This window comes from Rhinoraja longicauda, chromosome 6 (assembly GCF_053455715.1).
Source record: "Rhinoraja longicauda isolate Sanriku21f chromosome 6, sRhiLon1.1, whole genome shotgun sequence".
NCBI lineage: Eukaryota > Metazoa > Chordata > Chondrichthyes > Rajiformes > Arhynchobatidae > Rhinoraja > Rhinoraja longicauda.
The window spans coordinates 67,781,287-67,807,005 of record NC_135958.1 but is presented as its reverse complement, the minus strand read 5'-3'; the positions used below and the strand labels follow the sequence as shown (position 1 = coordinate 67,807,005).

The following is a 25,719-nucleotide window of genomic DNA, read 5'->3' as shown; positions in this document are numbered from 1 at the left end:
AAACAATGTTATAAAGGCTAATTAACCTATAAACCTATATGTCTTTAGCATGTGGGGGAGGAGAGGGGGCGGGGGGGGGGGGGGGGAACAGTACCTTAGGAAACCCACATGGGCATGGAGAGAACGTGTAAATTCCACACAGTCAGCACCTGAGGTTAACATCGCACCCAGGTGGGAGACAGCAGCTCTACCAGCTGTACCATTGTGCCACCCTTGTTGTCCTGCTGGTAAAGGGAATGGCACAAGAATTAAATCCAATGCCAAATGTTGCTGGTGGCCAAGCACTGTTATTAGCTTTAGTCACTGGGTTGCAGGCATGTTTGAGGGATATAGTCTTTACACAGTAATTGAGTGATATTAGTCGGCATGCCCAACCAGTTACTTGTTTATGTTAGGTAGATCACTGTGATTTCTTTTTGTGCTTCTTGAGGTGAAGACTGTCATGTCAATTTAGATGCTCCATGTAGATACAAGGAACTGCAGATGTGCTGGAGTAACTCAGTGGATCAGGCAATATCTCCGGAGAACAAGGTTAGGCTCCCTGGGTTAACTCCATGGTCAGATATCCGTTGTTGAGAAGCACACCATTGTACACCAACTCTGCCTAAATAAAATCCCTCAGTCCCAATTCCAATACCTCCTAGCGAATTTTTATTTTCAACCAAATCACCTCAAGCACGATTCTTGCGCACTGTCACCAAATCAGGGGCTAAAGGTAATTGACTGAGGCTACCTCCTTGGATTTTACATCCAGGAAACAGAAGCCTAACATTTTTTAGATTTTTTTTGATTTAGAGATACAGATTTAGAAACGCCCTTCGGCCCACCGAGTCCGCGCCGCCCGGCGATCCCCGCACATTAACACTATCCTACACACACTAGGGACAATTTTTACATTTACCCAGTCAATTAACCTACATACCTGTACGTCTTTGGAGTGTGGGAGGAAACCGAAGATCTCGGAGAAAACCCACGTAGGTCACTGGGAGAACGTACAAACTCCGTATAGACGGCGCCCGTAGTCAGGATCGAACCCGAGTCTCCGGCACTGCATTTGCTGTAAGGCAGCAACTCTACCGCTGCGCCACCGTGCTGCATGATCATAAAATGAGTTTAATCCAAGGGGTTTAATATAGTGTCCAACCCACTACGACAATCCTTTTCCGTGAACAATAGGGATATTTCATTCCAAGATTAATAGCAGATCCCAGTAAGGGTGAGCTGTGAATTTAACATTATTGATGAGACCACCTTGTGTTTCCACACCTAATGACCACTTTGTGCAGACTTTCAGAAGATGATACGAAAGACATTTCATAGCAGGTTTATAAGATCTTTTCTGTAAAATATAGTTCCCTGGGGGCATTGTCAAAAAGCACAACAAGGACACAGGGGTTATACGGTATATTAGCTTCAAGGCACTAAAGGAATGACTGAATAATAAAGAAGAATGTTCAGAGTTCCTCCCTTATTAACGGACATGTATGGTCTTGTGCTATAGCGTAGCACTATAACAGACCTGTACCCTATGAAACTGCATCCTAAAGTTATACAAGAATAGATCTTTCCCCAGCAATACTGCACCCATTATTTTCTACTGGCAGGTCTGTACCCATCAAAGTCATTGAATGTTCTTGTACAAAGAACATTCATAAACTTACATAATGTTAATAATATAACATTATGTAACTCAAAATTAACTTTTGAAAGGATATTCTAGAAGTGCACTGTTCTGTTTTTCGCTGTTGAACTTTGCACAGAGTATATATTATGCAGCAAAGGGGAGTGCAACATAGAGTACGGGCATGCCCTTAACAATAGAAAAGTTCAAGCATGAAGGGCCATTGTCCAGCCTCATGTTTGTGTCTGCACACTATTAAAGCTACAACAATTTGTGCTTTGGAGAAAGTCCCTCAGTTTAGTTCTTCCCATAAGTTCATAGGTGATGGGAGCAGAATTAGGCCATTCGGCCCATTAAGTCTACTCTACCATTCAATCATGGCTGATATATCTTTCCCTTTTAACCCCATTCTTCTGCCGTCCCCATAACTCCTGACACCCGTATTAATCAAGAATCCTTCTTTCTCTGCCTTAAAAATATTAAATAACCCAAATACTACTTCGTACCTTTGCTGCTTCCCTCTTGCACCCATTTTGCACAGAAATTGAGGCTCACCACATCGTCTACTCTCAGAGATTTCTTCATTTTCTTTGTGTAGTCTCCTTTTACTTACCTTGGCAAGAGTGGACCAGCCCCCACAAGGTGTTGCCAGCTCTAGACCTGAACCTGCCACCACACTGAGTGCAATTCTAAGGCAGGATATTTAAGGTCAGCATTATATATGCATGCCTTGGTAAACTGCGGTTTGCCATGAAGTCGGGCCAGTCTCAGGGTAATCCATTTGTGATAGAGCGTGGACCAGCTTTGGTGTGATCAGCTGAGGGAAGGAGTCCTCCGGATAACCCAAAGTGAATGGGAAAGATCTATTACAAGCATCATTGTTCGGTACATCCAGATATCTACCAGTCTTTTCTATGAGTTTTAACCTTGTGAAGACCTTTACTAGTGTCAGTCTTTCCTCGACATTTGGTGGTATATAATCTACCCATTCCGATTGGTCCTGTGTTTTATTCTTTTCCTTTTGCCAATGGAACTTGGTGTTCACAAGTTCTTTTATCAACGGGTTGAATTAGTTTTTGGGTCTAAAACAGGCAAAGAAAATCTCCATCTGATACAGTTGCAGGTGAATGGATCAGACCATTGAATGCCAATTGTTCTACCCTTCTCACTCTGCAGGCCAGCTCCATTGTAGTCAGACTGAAGAACGGTCTCGACCCGAAACGTCACCCATTCCTTCCCTCCTGAGATGCTGCCTGACCCACTGAGTTACTCCAGCATTTTGTGATACCTCTGGTCCACAGTCACATTTTCAGTAAGACACCTATGAAAAGTAGGGAGGAGTTGAGAAGATTATAGTTTTGAAATATTCTGCCTGAAAAGCTGACAAGCAGACTTGATAATAACTTTAAGAAGGGAAGACTTGGAAGAGCTAAAATGAATCAAATGATGTTTTACAATCAAATAAACCAGAAGGTTTATGCAAGGTATTTCAATATTTCAAAAAGATACCTCCCATCTCCCCCCCCCCCCCCCCCCCCCCTTATCAGGTTCCAGTTATCATCCTCCTTGCTTATCGGATTCCAGCATCTGTAGTCTCCTTCCACCGCGTTCCACCTGCTATTTCTTTCCATCTCTTATCTGTTTCTACCTACCATCTGCGATCTCCCAACTCCACCCTCACCTACCTCCATCTGCCCGTCATCTCCCTCCTGTTGTTTCTTGCTCTGAGATATTTTCGCTCTGACTTTAATCGCTCTGCTGTGGGTTCAACTACACAGGCTCCAGACTCTGAAGCTTCCTCCCCTAACATCTCCATCTCATTCTCTCCTTTAGAAAATTACTTAAAGCCTACCCCTTGGACCAAGCTTGTCGCTTTTTTGCTATCATTTTTTTGTGGCAAAATGTCTGTTTATATGTCTGCAATCATTCAACCTAAACTAGCTTTATAACTGTAAGGTATCATTGGTGTAGGAATTGGAAACCAACATCAATCATTTGCATTCTTAATCACCATCCAACAAGGATTTAGGGTGAGGCTTGGATGAGGTTGGGCTGTGATATAGCATTTTCTGTTTTTGCACAAGCAAAATTGTTAACCTGTTCACTGCCAAGTTTTGTTTATGGCCATGGCCCAAGTATACTCGGGGGGCCCAAGTATACTCGGGGAGTGGCACTGAACAGGTTAAGGAAGGCATTAGTGCCCAGGAAACCAGCATAACGTTGCAAGCATGAAGGGGAAAGCACAAATCTCAGAGGCCGTTTGTGGTGCTAAATGGTTGGGATGTGTATGCAGGTTGAACTTGTTTATTGGATGACAATTAGTTGTGCTGAAGTGAGTCAAGTAAAGAGTGTTTAATTATCATAGGCACCAGAACAGTAATATTCTTAATTGCTGCAGCTTTACTGGCACATTAAATGCAACAACACAACAAATAAATATACAATAAACTATCAGCAATTCTAGATAAATCGGACCGTGGCATTGCAAGTAGTGCAGTGTTTGTCGTGGTTTGTGGATGCAGGGGACTGTGCTAACTTATCCTTGTTCCAAAACCCTAACGTAGCTTTTGTTTCCTTCCTAGCTTCATTTTCAGAAAAAGTCAGGAACATGTCCCCTGATGACATCAAGATCCCTCCTGAACCCATGGGAAGATGCTCCAATCATTTACAGGTATGGAGGGCGAATAGAGGAGGTGTCCAAAGTTACGCTGGAAAATGGCGCAATGTGACAGATACTTAGTTTATCCTTTTCTTTGAAGCTGATCTGTTTATTTTGCTAAAAGATCACTAATCGGATTAGCACATTACACCTTTATGCAGAATGAGTTTATCTGACATTCTCTGATCCTGAAGACGGACACAAAGTGCTGGAGTAACTCAGCGGGTCAGGCAGCATCTCTGGAGAAAAGGAATAGGGTTGAGATCCTTCTTCAGTTTGAAGAAGGGTCTCGACCTCGTAGAATCACCTCTTCCTTTAGTGTAAACCAGCATCTGCAGTTCCTTCCTGCACTCTTTGATCCTGTCACATTTGGGTGCTGCATGGATTATGAATACCCAGATAAAATATATAACCCGATTTGGTTCATCCATGACCTTCACTTAATTTCTTAAACTTTTTCTGTGAGTATTTTATTATAGGCCCGGTAGTAGTCATGTGTCAGCCTTCTTTGTGCACCTAAAGGCCTCTCTCTATAACCTCTGTAACCTACTGGGTGCATGTAGAGAGTGGCCAGTGAATGTGAATGGAGTATCAGTACGGGAAGGGAGTATCACACCTCCACAACCAGCCAGCAGATTCATTAGCTCCATTATAGCTGTGTCCCTCAACAAGACGAACAGTGCATTGTACATCAGGAGGTTTGTTCTTATTTCCAACAGCAAATCCAGTGTCCTGATCTGAATCATCAGTAGGCATGATTTACAGCAAGGATCCCACTGGCTAAAGCTCACAATGAGAATCTCAGCTAATGATTTTTTTAACCATCTCCTTCCTTTCATGACAGACTAGCTAAAATGCCCTTCATGTAAGAGCTGATTCAGCATATTGAGGTGATCTTTATCAGTCATAGTCTTACGGAACAAAAATAGATCCTTTGGAGCACCATATCATTGCAACTGTCGAGCATTGATTTACACTAATCCCATTTTATTCTCCCCACATTCCTGTCAACGCCCCCCAGATTCTGCCACTCATCTACACACTAGCAGCAAATTACAGTGGTCAATTAAGCTGCATCTTTGGAATGTGGGAGCAAACTGGAGCACCGGGAAAAGACCCATGCATTCACAGGGAGAACATGCAAACTCCACACAGTAAACTCCAGAGGTGAGGGTTGTATCCGGATTACAAGAGCTATGAGGCAGCAGCTCTCTCAGCTCAGCCACTGTGCTTCCTCTATTCCCAGCTGCTTCCACTCCTCGTCACATACACATTTTAAATACTCTTGTGTTAACATTGTAGGAACCCAGGAAATGATCTAAATCATTGGACATCTTCATAATTAGTAACCTTTCCATCAGCGATACCAATCGCTGCCTGGTCTCTGAAATTTCATTACATTAAATATTTATTTCTTCATTAATATTCTGATTCCAATCTACTTCGTTGACCAAGCTTTTGATCAAAGTTCTAATGAAAGATCATCAATCTGAAACGATAGTTATTTTTCTCTCTCTGCAGATGCTGTCTCACTACTAAGTAACCTCAGCATTTCAGTTTCTTCATTTCAGTTTTTCAATATTTTGCTTTTAAACATTTTTGTCATGGGTCATAATATTTCTGTGTGCAATTTGATCTAATAGCATCGAATCATACAGCATGGAAACAGTCCCTTTGGCCCAACTTGCCCACACCAACCAACATGTCCCATGTGCTCTAGCCCCACCTGCCTGCGTTTGGCCCATATTCCTCAAAACATGTCCTATCCATGTACATGTCTTAAACTTGCAATATCCCTGCCTCAACTACCTCCTCTGGCTGCTTGTTCCAGACATCCACCTCCTTTTGTATGAAAAAGTTACCCCTCAAATTTATATTTAATCTTTCCCCCATCACCTTAAACCTAAGTCGTCTGGTTCTTGATTCCCCTACTCCGGGCAAGAGACTCTGTGTGTCCACCTGATCCATTCCTCTCATAATTTTATACATCACTATAAGATCACCCCTCACCCTCTTGCGCTCCAAGGAATAGAGCCCCAGCCTGTTCAACCTCTTCCTATAGCTCAGACTCTCAAATCCTGGCAACATCCTCATAATCTTGGGGTTATTTTTGCCAATTTAAAGGCAGTATATAAATTCCACTGATATCGGAGAGTTTTATTGACTTTCCGTATGAAATTAAACATTGTTGTTTGTGGGCCACTTCAACGTCAAATGCATTGTGAAATTAAGTTGAATTCAAGGAGCTTGCCTTGTTGTTCTCTTTCTGTACAGCTACACCCAGCACCGTGAAATACACTAGTCCCCTCCAAAAGGAATCATATCTAAAAAGGTGCGCTCGCCGTGACTGATTGCCCTTTATACACTGCTGTACATACGCACCCACAAGCTCAGGCTGCAATGTTTACAATGAGTAATATCTTGGCCGGTATCAAGGAATGTGTTGAGCAGGTGTGAGAAGCCTGTGCTGCTTTCAACTGCGCGTGGACATGTTCTTTCCTCTCGCACACGCACAAATCGTCCACAGTCTCAGGAAGTACCGGCCCATCCCACCCAACCCATGATATATGTATAGAATTAGAGGAAGGGCAGACTGGGACAAGCAGACCTGGGTTATCCTTGTGCTGGCTAATGTTGAATGTGGCAAACTCCTTGAATTCAACTTAATTTCACAGTGGCATATGAAACATTTGACTTTGAGACTCCCTACAAACAGCAGTGTTTAATTTAACATGGGCTCTCAATTGGGCGGCACAGTGGTGCAGCGGTAGAGTTGCTGCCTGACAGCGCCAGAGATCCGGGTTCGATCTGACTTTGGGTGATGTCTGTGTGGAGTTTGCACCTTCTCCCTGTGGTCTGGTTTCCTCCCACATCCCAAAGACATGCAGGTGTGTAGATTAATTGGCTTCTGTTAATTGCCCCGAGTGTGTAATGGGATAGCTAGCATGAACAGGTGATCGATAGTCAGAGTACACTCGGTGGGCCAAAGAGCCTGTTTCCATGCTGTATCTCTACACTAAGCTAAGCTTCATGAGGAGGGCTGATATGTGAGCTTTGAACATTTATTTGCCAAAACGGGTAGAAGATGGGAAGTGGTACAGTTTCCTTACCTCATCTTTCATTGATGAATCCATAAGTTATAGGAGCTGAAGTAGACCATTAGGACCATATAGTCTACTCCGCCATTCAATCATGGCTGATCTATCTTTCCCCTCTCAACCCAAGTCAAGTCAAGTCAAGTCAAATTTATTTGTCACATACACATACTCGATGTGCAGTGAAATGAAAGTGGCAATGCCTGCGGGTTGTGCACAAAAAGAATTACAGTTACAATTACAACCCCATTCCGCTGCTGTGTTTGTTCTTGCTGATGATAACCTAAATGAAAATTTACATTGCATTTATGTTTTGGAAGAAGGTTATTACTACTCTGACTGCTATTCCCCCATTCTTTGCTGTCTTTGGAGGGAGCTGTGCCATAAATTTTCCCGATGCTCATTCGGGAAAGTTATACTGAGCCATTCGGGGATGCACAAAGTCAAAACCTTGGACTTTGGAGATACAGGGTGGAAATGGGCCACCAAGTACCTGCTGGCCAACAATCTCCCTGTACACCAGAGCTATCCTGCACACGAGGGACAAATTTACAACTTTACCCAAACCAATTAACCTACAAACCTGCACGTCTTTGAAGTGTGGGAGGAAACCGGAGCACCCGGTGAAAACCCACACGGTCACAGAGAATGTACAAACTCCTTACAGACAGTACCCGTAGTTAGGATCAAATCCACGTCGCTGCCGCTGTGAGGCGGCAACTCTACCGCTGCGCCACTGTGATGCAGGGACAGGGAAAATAACGCGAATCTGAAATAAAAACAAAGTGGAGGGAGTAGTCAGTGGATCAGGCATTGTCTGTGGATGAAAAGTAGCTGATAGTTCAAGTCATAGAGGTACAACATATAAATTAGCCCTTATGCCCACCCAAGTCCACAAAACATCAAGCTCCCAATTGCACACCAATCCTTGCCTAACTGTTTTATTCCCCCTCCACTTCCATCAGCTCCTCCTTTCCCCCACCCACCCACACCCCATCATTCCACCATTCACTTACACCAGGGACAATCAACAATAACCAATTACCCTAACAACCCAAACATCTTGGGGGATGTGACAGGAAACTGTTGCATCCAAATGAAATTACAATATAGAACTTGGAAAAATTAGAGGTGAACATGTTCCTCTCAAAACATTATTATCTATACATCTTGAGCATTTCCAGAATTTTTGTTATTTTATTTCCAGTTAGGAAGATGTCATCTTGAATGCTGAAGTTTGGTTGATCTGCATGGGACCAGCAGATGACGGTACAGTTGGCCACAGAGGCCTTGGGCAAGTGGGATGGAGAATCAATCAGCATTCAACAGACAATCCAAGCTTGGTGACCATCTGCAGAAAAGGCCACCTGTGTGACGCCACAATGAGGATTCACTTGGTTTAGTTTAGTTTAGATATCAAGCGCGGAAACAGGCCCTTCGGCCCAATGAGTCCGTGCCAACCATGGACAATGTAGCAAAGCCAATTAACCATCTTTGGAGTGTGGGAGGAAACCGGAGCACCCGGAGAAAACCCTTGTGGTCACGGGGAGAACGTACAAACTCTATGCAGACAGCACCTGTGGTCAGGATCTAAACTGGGTCTCTGGCGCAGTAAGGCAGTAACTCCTCCGCTGTGCCACAGTGCCGCCCCTAACACTGGTCATCAACAGAACTGAGCAAATTCTGAAGCAGGGTGGGCTTGAGTCTATGTAGTTTGAAAGCGTATGCATGTGTGAATAAATTCAGCCCTATAATTGCCCATTGAGTGGTGCTCAATGTTAGCTGTTTTATTCTGCGTCTCCACAGGAGAAGATTCAGAAGCTGTATGACAGAAAGCTGAATGAAGGACTTGACATGAACAACATCATCCAGAGAAAAAAAGAATTTCGCAATCCCAGGTTTGTGTGTTTGGGTCAGATCCAGGTTTGGGTCTGATGGCTTTATCACATGAGGAAGCAAGGATTGATTCTGAGCTGAGGCAGTGGGTTAGCACAAGGGTCAGGTCTTAGACAATAGACAATAGGTGCAGGAGTAGGCCATTCAGCCCTTCGAGCCAGCACTGCCATTCAATGCGATCATGGCTGATCACTCTCAATCAGTACCCCGTTCCTGCCTTCTCCCCATACCCCCTCACTCCGCTATCCTTAAGAGCTCTATCCAGCTCTCTCTTGAAAGCATCCAACGAACTGGCCTCCACTGCCTTCTGAGGCAGAGAATTCCACACCTTCACCACTCTCTGACTGAAAAAGTTCTTCCTCATCTCCGTTCTAAATGGCCTACCCCTTATTCTTAAATTGTGGCCCCTTGTTCTGGACTCCCCCAACATTGGGAACATGTTTCCTGCCTCTAATGTGTCCAATCCCCTAATTATCTTATATGTTTCAATAAGATCCCCCCTCATCCTTCTAAATTCCAGTGTATACAAGCCTAATTGCTCCAGCCTTTCAACATACGACAGTCCCGCCATTCCGGGAATTAACCTAGTGAACCTACGCTGCACGCCCTCAATAGCAAGAATATCCTTCCTCAAATTTGGAGACCAAAACTGCACACAGTACTCCAGGTGCGGTCTTACCAGGGCCCGGTACAACTGTAGAAGGACCTCTTTGCTCCTATACGCAACTCCTCTTGTTATGAAGGCCAACATTCCATTGGCTTTCTTCACTGCCTGCTGTACCTGCATGCTTCCTTTCAGTGACTGATGCACTAGGACACCCAGATCTCGTTGAACATCCCCTCTTCCTAACTTGACACCATTCAGATAATAATCTGCCTTTCTATTCTTACTTCCAAAGTGAATAACCTCACACTTATCTACATTAAACTGCATCTGCCATGTATCCGCCCACTCACACAACCTGTCCAAGTCACCCTGCAACCTCATAGCATCTTCCTCACAGTTCACACTACCCCCCAGCTTAGTATCATCTGCAAATTTGCTAATGCTGGGGTTTATGAAGAAAGGGGTTGTTCTTTGGCTGTGGTTTAGAGCAGGTGTCTGCTTTAGGGGCGAGGGAGGCTGTACTTGGTTCCAGTTGGAGATGGGGTGCTCTAGAAGAAGTCACTGCTCAGCGCTCACTGATCAATTGGATTGTCTGTTGAATGCTGTTATCATTATGTGTATGCCTTTGTTTGAACTCGTACCTTTTTGTCCCTGTTTAGTATTTATGAAAAACTTATCCAGTTCTGCGGCATCGATGAACTAGGCACAAACTATCCCAAGGTATTTGTCAATTCCTCAGTCCAAATAGTACTGAATATTTATTTGTGTCTAGCTTCCTTTCGGTGAGAAATGCACATGGCGAGGCCTGACCTTGAAGTGTGGTGAAAGCCAAGCCAAAATAGGAAACAAGTCAAGATGAAACAGGAGGTTGTGATCAGATAACAGGACATGGATTTTAAAAGCAGGATAGTAAGAGGAAGGAGCACACTGGGGGATAAATGTTACCCAGCCTCCGAGTTGCTAGAAAAGAAAGAGATAGAACTGAGCTAGTGAAGTCTTGATTTTCATCGAGTGGGCATGAGATAGTTGATATTACAATGTGGAGTTTTATCAATTTGTACAAATCGGTTTGAGTTTGAAATTCTGCGAATCAAATTTTTTGAATTTCAATTCTTCTCAACTACCAGTTCTGTTGCTGTATTCAGAGCCTTAAGCAAACCAAGAGACTTGTAAAAGATCACAATACGAAGCCTTAAGTTGTGTGTGAATAATGCATTGCTTTTGCAGATGGACAATGTTTAATGCTACCCTCATGCTCCTTTCATGCTGGTTTACAATACAGTCTCAGAGAAGTTTTAATTTTTAATATATATATTCACCAGTTGAAAGTTTTTTGCAGTTTGCTGTCATTTTTTCAAGCATCAAAAATCATTAGTGAAATCACTTGTGCACTGTGCTGATTGTACTTGTGTATTGTATGATTTGTCTGGATATCACGCATGTAAAGTTTTTCACTGTATCTCAGTGCATGTGACAATAATAAAACAATACCATCCGATACCCATACCTCAGATCTGATACTCCATGGATTACAAGCGGTATAAAAACATTCAATGAAATCACCAACATGGGGATGTTCTGAGGTAGTTTTATTGTGTTTCTGCTCTAATTGTTCTTGATGTTTGAATATTGAACTCCAAACCAGATAATCTGTTATACATTAAGAATAATAATTTATAATGGATTCCTTTAGCACACAAGACTCTTTGCCAGCCAGATCAAGATCATAACCCTGATTCCTGAAGAATGGCCCACTGCTTCTCCCAGACCTCTTCTGATGTTCTAATACAGTTATTAATTCATTGCCAGAAATTGCTTTCACCACCAGCTACAACAAACAGTAATGGCTTCAGTGTAATACAAATCAAAACAGTCCCAGCAAAGATTAGCCACATTTGTAAACTTACAAGCCAGAATGCACTTCTGATTTGATTTTTTATAACGGTAAAGTGAACTTTGGTTCATCCTTGTTCCTCTACTCTTCACTGTACATTTGCAGCAGACTGTCACTGATGCAGCAAAGTACTTTTATGGCATTTGACCTGAGATATCTTCGCTTCTGTTTGAAAATAAATCATGATCAACGTCGATGGGAATGCCTCATCTCAAAAGTGTGGACAATTTTGGTCTTCTCACTGCAAGATTACCAGAAAAAAGGCACAAAAGCAGATTTACTGGAAATTCCTCAAGGATAGTTCAATTCTATGAGTTGAAGCTGTAAGAGCAATGACTTAATAGAACTTCTCAAAACAATAGAATGAATAGATAAGGGAATCATAGTTAATTTCTGATGGTTAGTTAATCAGGGGATTAGAGATCAAAATAGTTTCCAGGTCCTCAAAGGTGGAGATTGAAAGAAACGTTTCTCATTTAATGGACTATTAATGGCAGTGGGGATCAATGATAAGCAATATGATCTCAATACAGCACTGGGGAATTGCAGGTGTGGTCTCTGAAAAATCGAGGCCAAGGTTAGCGAGGCAAAAAAGAAAGACACAATTCATGAATTCTCAGAGCAGAATTAGGCCATTCGGCCCATCAATTCTATGCCGCCATTCAAACATGACTGATCTATCTTTCTCTCTCAACCCTATTCTCCTGCCCTCTCCCCATAACCCCTGACTTCTTTACTAATCAAGAATATGTCAATCTTTGCCTTAAAAATATCTATTGACTTGGCCTCCACAACTGTCTGTGGCAATGAATTCCATAGATTCGCTACCTTTTGACTAAAGATATTCCTCCTCTAATTATATGAATCTTTTCAGCTTGAAATATTCCAAAATCCTTTACAAAAAAATAACATACGGGGTCAGGTCAACTCCTGAGCTGATGCTACAATGATGTATTAGAACATAGTGAACGCTCCATGGATGCAATGCGTCTGCTGTACAAAAGGCACTGTCAGAGCAATGTGAGTAGAAGAAAGGATGGACGTTATTACAATGAATTTGATGTGTTCCTTTCTCCTCAGGACATGTTTGACCCTCATGGATGGTCGGAAGACTCGTACTATGAAGCCCTAGGTAATGTTTTATTGAAGCTTGTGGGGACCATACCTACATCAATATGCACCTATATACGCACCTATATACCTGGGGGGATCTTGTAGAAACATACAAAATTCTTAAGGGGTTGGACAGGCTAGATGCAGGAAGATTGTTCCCGATGTTGGGGAAGTCCAGAACAAGGGGTCACAGTTTAAGGATAAGGAGGAAGTCTTTTAGGACCGAGATGAGAACGTTTTTTTTCACACAGAGTGGTGAATCTGTGGAATTCTCTGCCACAGAAGGTAGTTGAGGCCAGTTCATTGGCTATATTTAAGAGGGAGTTAGATGTGGTCCTTGTGGCTAAAGGGATCAGGGAGTATGGAGAGAAGGCAGGTACAGGATACTGTTGGATGATCAGCCATGATCATATTGAATGGCGGTGCAGGCTCGAAGGGCCGAATAGCCTACTCCTGCACCTATTTTCTATGTTTCTATATTGATCACTCTCAATGTTAACAGAGCCATATTCTGATCTGTTCTGACACCCCATCTCATTCTCCTCTGACAGCCAAAGCACAGAAAATAGAAATGGACAAGATCGAGAAAGCCAAGAAGGAGCGGACAAAGGCGAGTGAGATGCTACCACCTCAATACCATTGAGGTTGATTGGACAGGAAACAAAGTCATGCACGTTCCTTCTGCCTAAACAGTGTATCTTGATAGCAACTGAACTTTGTTCTAACGTAGTCATTTGTTTGGGATAGTTGGTCATTGCTGGAAGTGCCAGCATTTATTGTCTATCCCTAATCGCTGTTAAAAGGGTCATGATGCGTAGCCACCTTGAACCAATTGTGGAATAGTAGTGCCGTGCATTAATGTCCCTGCCATTTGAACGGTACCAGATGCCACACAGAGAAAGACACAACGTGCTGGAGTAACTCAGCAGGTCAGACAGCATCTGTGGAGCACATGGATAGGTGATGTTTCGGATTGGGACCCTTCATCAGTCTATCCAAGTTCTCCAGACATGTTTTTTTTATTTTTTTTTTTTAATTTAAATTTTAACAAAACAAATACATGTATGAACTCATAGTACGCGATGGTACCTACATTATAAATTCGATTATACATTTAAATTCGATTATACCTGTATTGTTCTGTATTATCTCCCCACCCACAACCCCCCTCTCCCCACCCCCCAGTTAGAAAAAAGAGGAAAAAGGAGAAGAAGAAAGATAAAGAAATAAAAAATTTTAAAAAGGAAAGAAAGAAAGAAGGAAGAAAGAAGGGAACCTGGAGACAAGAAGGAAACACTTCCGGCTAATTTCTTATTAAATTCTTTTTAGGGGTATCAAAACAATCCTGAAATTAAATATTTCCAATTCTTAATCCTAGTTTTAAAGTGAATGGGTTCCAAAGTTTCAAAAAGAAATCATATTTATCTCTCAGATTATAAGTAGCTTTTTCTAATGGGATACAACTACGCATTTCTGCATACCATCTTGCAATTCTTATTTCATTGTGATCTTTCCAAGTGACCGCCCCACTTTTTTTGCTATTGCTATTGCTATTTTGAGAAATCTTTCCTGATATTTATCTAAAATTAATCTTGGTAATATTCCTTTAGTATCTCCCAATAAAAACAACCTTGGATCCAATGGTATGGTCTTATTCATCAATTGTTCCAAAAAGTTTTTTAGGTCTTTCCAAAAAGGAGTTGCCTTAGGACATGCCCATGTGGAGTGTAAAAAAGTACCCACATCCTGGTTGCATCTAAAACAAATTTCAGGTAAATTTGGATTTAAATTGGTTAATTTTTTCGGAGTTAAATATAGTTGATGTAAAAAATTGTATTGTACTAAACTATATCTCACATTAATAGTATTTAATCTGTTCCAGACAACTCAGACCCACTGAGTTACTCCAGCACTTTGTGTCTTTTTTTTGTAAACCAGCATCTGCAATTCCTTGTTTCGAGGCCACACGTAGGGTGTTTGTATATGAATTCAAAAGTTGGCTGCACCTTTGGACAGTGGGCTGACAATAGATTCATTGTTGCAACAACTGAGTGAATGAGAATGGGAGACCTAAGGTTAAAGAACCTCAACTATCCAGTAATATGTTTGGGGAATCCAACACAGTACCTTATTGCTGGGGAATGTGTGGATTTGTACTCAGGGGGAAATCAGGTGATCTTTGGTCGATCAGGTGAGACTGTTTATTTTGTTTGATTTAAGTTTCAATTCTTTCTTTTTTGCAGATTGAATTTGTAACCAGAACAAAGACAGGAACCAATACCAGCTCCGGCACGGCCACCACCACCACATCAAGCACAACCGCGGCAGGTAAGGTGTTGCACGGCAGCCCACCACTGGGAACACATCAACCACAGGCTGGGAACCGTGAGATGCATGAGGCAGAAAGGCACACAGGGCAGGTGAGCACATGGAACAGGAGGGAGTACAAAGAGCAGTAGAGTAGAGCAAGGGAGAGCACATGGGGAGGAGGACACACCAGGGAGAGCACATGGGGAGGAGGGCATGCAGTTAGGGAGGGCACATGGGATGGGCACACAGCAGGAGAGGGCATAAGGGCAGGAGGCACATGTGATAGGGGGACACCACAGTTGAGGGCACAGGTGCCAGAGGTGCATGCAGCAGGGAAGGGCACAAGGGGAGGAGGGAAGCTGTCTCAGGGGTGTGGAACCTGTCCCCCCAGCTGGTGTGCCAGTACTGGCGCCATTCTGGATTGCGGGCAAATATTCTTGTTTTTATGTCAGCCTTTCCTCCTTCAGATTCTCAGAAAAGGAAGAGTAAATGGGACTCAGCGGTACCCGTGACGACAATAGCCCAGCCGACAATCATCACGACCACTGCCACCCTCCCGGGAGTCGTCACCGTGACCACCAGTGCCACCGGAGCGAAAACCACCGTCATTTCTGCGGTGGGAACCATCGTGAAGAAAGCCAAGCAGTGAGCAGAGGATGGCAGCGGAGCGTTGGTCGTCTGCAGGGAAGCGTTGGGCAGCCGTGGAGATCAGGCTCCTCGAAACCAACCTCGGATTCTCTAACTTTCTTAACTATTGGCAACAACCGTTCCGCACTGTGTACGTGTTACAAGCCCTCAGTAGAACTCTTCATCGCCCCAGTCAGGGATCTCAGTGTCCTGCACTCTCTCAACCCAACGGGACATGTCCTGGATGAGCGCTGAAGAGCCTGACTTATTTGTACAGTGAGAAAAACAACCTATAACCTGGATAACTGGGGGAATGGGGTGTGGTGGTAGAATAGGGGAAGGGTCTTGTTTTGCGGGTATAGACCTAATGGATGAGAATGAGAAAAGGGGTGCAGATGGGACAGGGTAAAGCCATGGAATAGAGGCCAGGGGATATTGATTGAGATCCTGTCTGCCCTGCCATCTGTTGCATGATTGTTGTGGATTACATTGGTAAACGTGCCCACAATTGTATGTGAATATTATGAAGCATTGTAAACTGCTGGCAGAGTGTAAACACAAATAAAAACTTTTTTACTTCCTTGTATGTTAAACCACTCCTGGTTTCCTTCACAGAATCCACAACTTGAAACATTTCAGCGTGTTGGGGACTTTTATTTTCAGTCTGCTCTCCCACGTCAAGTGCCAGCTCATCCTGGGAGTCCTTTGGTTATCTAACCAAGCCTGAGTCCAGACTTTATGGGCAGACCTTGCGGATCGGAACCACACGGGCCGGAGCCCGGGCTTCGTGGGTTGGAGGTGGAGCCTCGCGAGTCGACGAAGCCTGCGGCCAACGGCCCCTTGGTCTGCGGTGCCCGAGGCTGGGGCCTGGGTCAGTGCCACGGAGGTGTCCGGGGAGGACCTGGCATTGATAGTGAAGAGGTCAGTGTGGAGGTCGATGATGGCGCTGACCGACGGACGAGGACGGACCATGTGGAAGTGAGGATACCGCTGCCGGGGGAAGGAACAAAGGAGGACCTGGCGCGAGGTTTGTACGTAACTTTGTATGCGCCTTTTATGGGCAACTACTTGCATACTTTGGGTATGCCAGCAAAGAATTACACTGACTTGTCACATGTGACAAAGTATTCAACTCAATTCAAGACAATTGATTATGAAGGCGGCCTACGCTGGTCCCAGTCTCACTTGATGAGGCAAGATTTTTGGCTGGGATAATAGTACAGGTCCACCACTGATTTTCTGGTAACACCCCCCCCCCCCCCCCCCCCCCCTTAATCCAGATAAAATACCACCCCACCCCCGGAGGTCCCACTGAAAAATGAGTCGATCCCGACCTCATTGGGACTTCCACGCTGATCAGGGGGGTCGAATTTGCATCCTGCGGCCGGGGCTCTGGAACTCCAGTCGGGGGAGTTGGCAGATCCGTTCCCATAGCCGACTTCCACAGCCGACTGCAGGCCGGTATCTCGGTTCTCCAAGGCCGTGACCTTTGTTGGTCCGGCAAAATGGGTAATCCAGAACAGCTCTGGAACCAAGGGTGGTGGTGGGCCCATGCATTTTGTCCTCACCCAGAGGGTAATCTGCATTGTCCAAAGTGCTGCTCCTTGTGGGATGAGGTAACACAGGTCAGGATTGGCTAGGAACCATCTGCTCTGTGAGGTTTGGTGAATGGGGGAATTTCTCAGTGAGGGAAGCATTGCTCTCCATCTACCATCCTGGTGGTCACGTATTGTATGGGGGTGATAGCTCCTCTTTGCCGTCTACCTCTATTAGTCAATAACCGGCCTAGAATGAGGTAGGGAATTCTCCAACGCACAACTACAAATCTAAGGTCACCTTGTTCCTCTAAGCCCACTGCACCACCCGCCTGTTCTTTGTCAGACTGCGACATTACGTGTTTATTAATTTTGAAGAAATCTCTCATTTTAATCAGAATGAACCATTAGGTGCTGTTATCCCTCTGAAGGCTTGTTCACTTAGATATTGCTTCCTAGAGATTTGTTTCAGAAAGCACCAAGAAATTTAAAAGTTAGATAGAGCTCTAGGGACTAGTGGAATCAAGGGATATGGGGAGAAGGCAGGCACAGGTTACTGATTGTGGATGATCAGCCATGATCACAATGAATGGCGGTGCTGGCTCGAAGGGCCAAATGGCCTCCTCCTGCACCTATTTTCTATGTTTGTAAAACCACTTTCTATTTTGTTTTCCCCAATGATAATTTGCCACATAATTGCTCCTCATAATTCCATCTATTCTTCCTATCATTCATTATGTTCTCTTGATGATCCATCATTCCACCGTGCCAAAAATGTTTAAGAAGAAAATGTCCATGGTAATTAACATCTGGAATGGACGGTCAAGAGACTGCAGATGCTGGAAACTGCTGGAGGAACTCAGTATGTCAGTCTGAAGAAGGGTCCTGACATGAAAAGTCATCTGCCTATTTCCAACGACAGATACTGCCTGCTGAGTTCAATATTTTAACCTAGAACAGGCTACTTGTTATGATCACTATTTGTAACTGTGGCTGATTACTGACATCATTAAAGAAATGATGAACCGATCCGTTCCTGAACCTGAACAATAGACAATAGACAATAGACAATAGGTGCAGGAGTAGGCCATTCAGCCCTTCGAGCCAGCACCGCCATTCAATGCGATCATGGCTGATCACTCAATCAGTACCCCGTTCCTGCCTTCTCCCCATACCCCCTCACTCCGCTATCCTCAAGAGCTCTATCCAGCTCTCTCTTGAAAGCATCCAACGAACTGGCCTCCACTGCCTTCTGAGGCAGAGAATTCCACACCTTCACCACCCTCTGACTGAAAAAGTTCTTCCTCATCTCCGTTCTAAATGGCCTACCCCTTATTCTCAAACTGTGGCCCCTTGTTCTGGACTCCCCTAACATTGGGAACATGTTATCTGCCTCTAATGTGTCCAATCCCCTAATTATCTTATATGTTTCAATAAGATCCCCCCTCATCCTTCTAAATTCCAGTGTATACAAGCCCAATCGCTCCAGCCTTTCAACATACGACAGTCCCGCCATTCCGGGAATTAACCTAGTGAACCTACGCTGCACGCCCTCCATAGCAAGAATATCCTTCCTCAAATTTGGAGACCAAAACTGCACACAGTACTCCAGGTGCGGTCTCACCAGGGCCCGGTACAACTGTAGAAGGACCTCTTTGCTCCTATACTCAACTCCTCTTGTTACGAAGGCCAACATTCCATTGGCTTTCTTCACTGCCTGCTGTACCTGCATGCTTCCTTTCATTGACTGATGCACTAGGACACCCAGATCTCGTTGAACTCCCCCTCCTCCTAACTTGACACCATTCAGATAATAATCTGCCTTTCTATTCTTACTTCCAAAGTGAATAACCTCACACTTATCTACATTAAACTGCATCTGCCATGTATCCGCCCACTCACACAACCTGTCCAAGTCACCCTGCAGCCTTATTGCATCTTCCTCACAATTCACACTACCCCCCAACTTAGTATCATCTGCAAATTTGCTAATGGTACTTTTAATCCCTTCGTCTAAGTCATTAATGTATATCGTAAATAGCTGGGGTCCCAGCACCGAACCTTGCGGTACCCCACTGGTCACTGCCTGCCATTCCGAAAGGGACCCATTTATCCCCACTCTTTGCTTTCTGTCTGTCAACCAATTTTCTATCCATGTCAGTACCCTACCCCCAATACCATGTGCCCTAATTTTGCCCACTAATCTCCTATGTGGGACCTTGTCGAAGGCTTTCTGAAAGTCGAGGTACACCACATCCACTGACTCTCCCTTGTCAATTTTCCTAGTTACATCCTCAAAAAATTCCAGTAGGTTTGTCAAGCATGATTTCCCCTTCGTAAATCCATGCTGACTCGGAATGATCCCGTTACTGCTATCCAAATGCTCAGCAATTTCGTCTTTTATAATTGACTCCAGCATCTTCCCCACCACTGATGTCAGACTAACTGGTCTATAATTACCCGTTTTCTCTCTCCCTCCTTTCTTAAAAAGTGGGATAACATTTGCTATCCTCCAATCCACAGGAACTGATCCTGAATCTATAGAACATTGAAAAATGATCTCCAATGCTTCCACTATTTCTAGAGCCACCTCCTTAAGTACTCTGGGATGCAGACCATCAGGCCCTGGGGATTTATCAGCCTTCAGTCCCATCAGTCTACCCAAAACCATTTCCTGCCTAATGTGGATTTCCTTCAGTTCCTCCATCACCCTAGGTTCTCCGGCCCCTAGAACATTTGGGAGATTGTGTGTATCTTCCTCAGTGAAGACAGATCCAAAGTAACGGTTTAACTCGTCTGCCATTTCTTTGTTCCCCATAATAAATTCCCCTGCTTCTGTCTTCAAGGGACCCACATTTGCCTTGACTATTTTTTTCCTCTTCACGTACCTAAAAAAACTTTTGCTATCCTCCTTTATATTATTGGCTAGTTTACCCTCGTACCTCATCTTTTCTCCCCGTATTGCCTTTTTAGTTAACTTTTGTTGCTCTTTAAAAGAGTCCCAATCCTCTGTCTTCCCACTCTTCTTTGCTATGTTATACTTCCTCTCCTTAATTTTTATGCTGTCCCTGACTTCCCTCGTCAGCCACAGGTGTCTCTTACTCCCCTTAGAGTCTTTCCACCTCTTTGGAATAAATTGATCCTGCAACCTCTGCATTATTCCCAGGAATACCTGCCATTGCTGTTCTACCGTCTTCCCTGCTAGGGCCTCCTTCCAATCAATTTTGGCCAGCTCCCGCCTCATGCCTCTGTAATCCCCTTTGCTATACTGTAATACCGACACTTCCGATTTTCCCTTCTGCCTTTCCATTTGCAGAGTAAAACTTATCATGTTGTGATCACTGCCTCCTAATGGCTCTTTTACCTCGAGCCCCCTTATCAGATCAGGATCATTACACAACACTAAATCCAGAATTGCCTTCTCCCTGGTAGGCTCCAGTACAAGCTGTTCTAAGAATCCATCTCGAAGGCACTCTACAAACTCTCTTTCCTGGGGTCCATTTCCAACCTGATTTTCCCAGTCTACCTGCATGTTGAAATCTCCCATAACCACAGTAGCATTACATTTTTGACACGCCAATTTTATCTCCTGATTCAACTTGCTCCCTATGTCGAGGCTACTGTTTGGGGGCCTATAGATAACTCCCATTAGGGTCTTTTTACCCTTACAATTTCTCATTTCTATCCATACTGATTCAACATCTCCTGATTCTATGTCACCCCTTGCAAGGGAATGAATATCATTCCTTGCCATCAGAGCAACCCCACCCCCTCTGCCCACCTGTCTGTCTTTTCTATACGTTGTGTACCCCTGGATATTCAGTTCCCAGCCCTGGTCCTCTTGTAACCATGTCTCAGTGATCCCTACAACATCATACTTGCCCATGACTAACTGAGCCTCAAGCTCATCCACTTTATTTTTTATACTACGCGCATTTAAGTACAACACTGGCATTGAGCAGGTGAAGCCAAGATACTCGTGTGGTGGAGACTTCAAGTCGCCAGCAGCACCTCTCACCACTGCAAATCAAAGACTCTATGCTCAGGTCCGATCCTACATTTGGAATGGAAGGGAGAAATGGAGAAGTCTTGGGACTGATTGTGTTATTCACCTCTTTATGGCATTAGTGATCAGGCATCAACACCAGTATTAAAGTTCATCTTCACCAGTGAAATGCAGTTCTTTCATACGCAGGTTAATGTATTATTGGTGAGAAGTCATGTAAGCATGCTAACTAATTGGGTTTATCTGGGTTTGTGTGTTAATGTTTTCTCCTGAGGCACAATATGAAACCAGACTTGTTCCTTTCACAAGCTGGGGTAATGCCAAGGTTGAGCCACCTCTAATGCAGAAGGCAAGCCAGCCAGTTCCTGCAAATGGCAGTTGGTTGACAGACAGACCTTTACTGGTGATATGAATTGAGGGATAAATACTGAATAAAATACAGCATTTCTTGGACTTGAGCAAGGGAATCATGAACATGCACAAGAGGGCATGGTTTTTAGTTCAACCTCTCGACCCAAAGAGACCACCTCCATCAGCACCGTAATACCTTTGTGACAACGAGAGGTTTGACTGAATTATAATCAAGGTGCAAGGAAATGGTTATAGTGTAGGTTTAAAAACAAAGGCAGAAAATACTAGCAATGCTGAATCAAGGAGCGTCCATAGAGATAGAAACTGTTCCGGGTAAATGACTTTCATAGACAATACCTTCTCCACATGGGTTGGCTAACCCACTGAATATCGCATTTCCCTTTTTTTAGTTTAGCTTAGTTCAGAGATACAGCGTGGAAACGTGCCCATCGGCCCACCAACTCCACGCCAACCAGCGATCCCATACTGTGCAAAGAGAAGGATTTAACATTTCAGGTTGAAGGCCCTTTGTTAGAATTCAGGAAGAGAGAAAATAAGCTTTGAGTTGCAATGAGGATGAGTAAGGGAGATAGGACATGGGGAAAATGTCAGACCAGGGGTTGCCTCAGGGATAAATTGTAGAAGGTTAATGGGGAACGTTAGAGAGAAAATCAACTAAAGCTATGTGTACATTCATCATCGAGCCCATTCCAAAGGCTTGAGTACAAACCTGAGTTGACTGCAGGACTGAACTGGTGCATTAAACTGAGATCTCTTGCTCTCACATGAATTACTTGGTAAAGAATAAGAGAATTCTGCTGTCCTGGACAATTTACTCATCAACTAATGTCCAATAATAACCAAAGAACAAGTTATCTAATCATTTACTCAGTTACAGTGTGGGAGGTGTTAATTATGTAATTTTATTTTAGTGTTTCCATCATTATAAACTATTTATACCCAATAAACTATTGGGTATTTATACCCAATAAATCATTATACCCAATAAACTATTTATTGGGTATAAACCTCCTTGCCCTGTAACAATGAATGACGATATAAATGCAAATTATTTCTTTGTTCTTTCATCATCCTATATATAAAATCTCTGAATTAATATCCTAATATAAAATTCAAAATCCTGACAATGCTTCAAGTAGGTGCCTTGCTTCCAACTATAAATGTGTCCTCCTCCAAACAGTTGTTGGTCCGTCCTGTCCAGCGATGGAGATCTGAGGGGGCAGTTGAGGAATGCAGGCCTCATGGTTACATGAATTCCCAAAACAACACAAAGGCTTTGAAGTCTTTTCATGGAAGCTGACAGAGAGCCCATTGTCATGGTCTAACTCGATGAGTCCATGCCAAGCAGTGGCTGATATCTCAAGCCGTGATGTTGTCTCATAGAAATTGTAGAAGCGGAAAAAATTACAACTTTTAAAAGGCATTTGGGCAGATGTATGCAAAGAGTTTAAAGGGAAATGGACCAAGTACAGCAAATAGGGCTAGCCCAGTATACCAACTTGGTTGGCCTGGACAATGTGGGTCGTAGGGCTTGTTTCTGTGCTGTACAGTCTAAGACTCAATGACCCTAGTTAAAGTTTGAGTAGGTGGGTGAAAGATTTAAAAAACTGGTTTAGAGGGATATGGGCCAAACGCCATATCTAATGCATATGCGACATGTTGGTCGATGTGGGTAAGTTGGTCCAAAGGGCCTGTTTCGGCACTGTCTGACTCTATAACTGGTGATTATGACTGGGTTACTCACAGCTCCCAAAAAAACAAAAGAACATGGTGATAATGTAGGTTGATACATGACTGGAGAAATGATGTAAAACAGGGATTCAGGTTGTTGAGTAAACCTATAGGGACAAGACAAAGAATCAAGAAGCAAATATGCAAGCAAATTTCAAAAAGTTGTCAGAGTGATAGATAATGGCAGACTTCAATAAGCGAGTTTGTTATCTCGACTGCACAAGCCCAGATCATAGGTCACTCGCACTAACCATTCTCGCTGGCTGAGCTGCTGCGTGCATACAGACCTGCGTTTCATCCGTAATTTCCAGTTTTGCTTCTTCGAGGTAAGAAAATACTGCTTTCAAAACTATTAACTAGGTGTATTTATGGTTAATTTGTACAAAACTACGATGATTTTGTTGGTTTTATTGCTTTATGCTTCGGTGAGTGAGCGAGATCGTGACTATTTTCTTTTGCATTGTAACTTGTGCTGGTATGTAATGGACATGCCTACAGGACCCTATTTGAATTAACATATGATTGACTTTGTTATTTATTTTATTTTATATGTTACTGGACAAAGTCATGTGCAATTTTGGGCTGTGGGAGTAAACATAGAAACATAGAAAATAGGTGCAGGAGTAGGCCATTCGGCCCTTCGAGCCTGCACCGCCATTCAATATGATCATGGCTGATCATCCAGCTCAGTAGCCTGTACCTGCCTTCTCTCCATACCCCCTGATCCCTTTAGCAAAAAGGGCCACATCTAACTCCCTCTTAAATATAGCCAATGAACTGGCCTCAACTACCTTCTGTGGCAGAGAATTCCACAGACTCACCACTCTCTGTGTGAAGAAATGTTTTCTCATCTCGGTCCTAAAAGACTTCCCCCTTATCCTTAAGCTGTGACCCCTGGTTCTGGACTCCCCCAACATCGGGAACAATCTTCCCGCATCTAGCCTCTCCAACCCCTTAAGAATTTTATATGTTTCTATAAGATCCCCCCTCAGTCTTCTAAATTCCAGCGAGTACAAGCCCAGTCTATCCAGTCTTTCCTCATATGCAAGTCCCGCCATCCCAGGGATTAATCTGGTGAACCTTCTCAGTACTCCCTCTAAGGCAAGAACGTCTTTCCTCAGGTTAGGAGACCAAAACTGCACACAATACTCCAGGTGCGGTCTCACCAAGGCCCTTAAGAATCACCTGAATAAGTGGATGCAGAATGTGTGTGACAGCCTTGTGGCTGTCAATTTGCAATGGGAAACTGTTTCTGCCCACCTCCCTTCAAACTCTAGGGGAAAAAAAAACCTGCAGATGCTGGTTTAAATCGAAGGTAGACACGAAATGCTGGAGTAACTTAGCGGGTCAGGCAGCATCTTGGGAGAGAAGGAAGGGGTGACGTTTCGGGTCGAGACCCTTCTTCAGAAGTCTGAAGAAGCGAGATACCGAACTCGATTATTCTCCAAGCTTATAAAGGGGAAGGAGGAATTTCTTTAGCCAGAGTGGATTGTGGATTGTGCATTGTGGAATTCATTGCCACAGATGGTTGTGGAGGCCAAATCAATGGATATTTTTAAAGCAGAGATTGATGGGTTCTTGATTAGTACAGCTGTCAAAGGTTATAGGGAGAAGGCAGGAGAATGGGGTTGAGAGGGAAAAATAGATCAGCCATGATCAAATGGCAGAGCAGACTCGATGGAATAGCCTAATTCTGCTCCTGTGTCTAATGATCTTATGGAAAAGTAATGAAGAAATGTAATCACAGAACATTTTTGATCAGTCTGTTTCCAATGCAACATGAAAGGAAGTGGTGCAAGTTCTTGAGATAGAAGTAGTGGACGTGAAGGAGCATTTAGGAATGAGTGATCGCACTATCTTAGGTTTAAGAGTACTACTGAGAGAGACAAGTAGCTTCATAGTTGTTCCTTCACTGGAGGAGATTTGCTTTTGGGGAGCTGGCAAATCTCCACCAGTCAACAAGGTCATGGCTACATTGCCTTCGTCTGAAGTCATGCATTATTACTCAGGACTGTGTCATTGTATTGTTACAAAACAGGCAAACCACAAGACTCTCCCATCCAGTAAAATCACCGGTCAGAATTTTTTTTAAAATGTAGATGTTGGAAATCTGAAACAAATACAGAAAATACTAGATAGACATGTCATGGGGTGCTTTATCACCTGCTGATTTTTTTTAATGACTTTCATTTCCATTTTGTTGAGAAGATTTGGTGATGATTTGCAGAAATTTCAGCTTTACAGGCTAGAATT

The 25,719-nt window shown here is 43.6% G+C and overlaps 1 protein-coding gene across 1 annotated transcript in view; it reads left to right on the top strand.

The window, feature by feature from the left end:
* Positions 1-16,378, top strand: part of sap30bp (SAP30 binding protein) — a 45,309-nt gene extending 28,931 nt beyond the window's left edge. The window contains exons 5-11 of the mRNA XM_078401863.1: positions 4,204-4,292; positions 9,182-9,273; positions 10,538-10,598; positions 12,853-12,904; positions 13,437-13,495; positions 15,129-15,213; positions 15,663-16,378. Coding sequence (XP_078257989.1) covers positions 4,204-4,292; positions 9,182-9,273; positions 10,538-10,598; positions 12,853-12,904; positions 13,437-13,495; positions 15,129-15,213; positions 15,663-15,844 — 620 coding nt within the window. The 3' untranslated portion in view covers positions 15,845-16,378. The remainder of the gene's footprint in view (positions 1-4,203; positions 4,293-9,181; positions 9,274-10,537; positions 10,599-12,852; positions 12,905-13,436; positions 13,496-15,128; positions 15,214-15,662) is intronic.
* Positions 16,379-25,719: the final 9,341 nt, after the last annotated feature.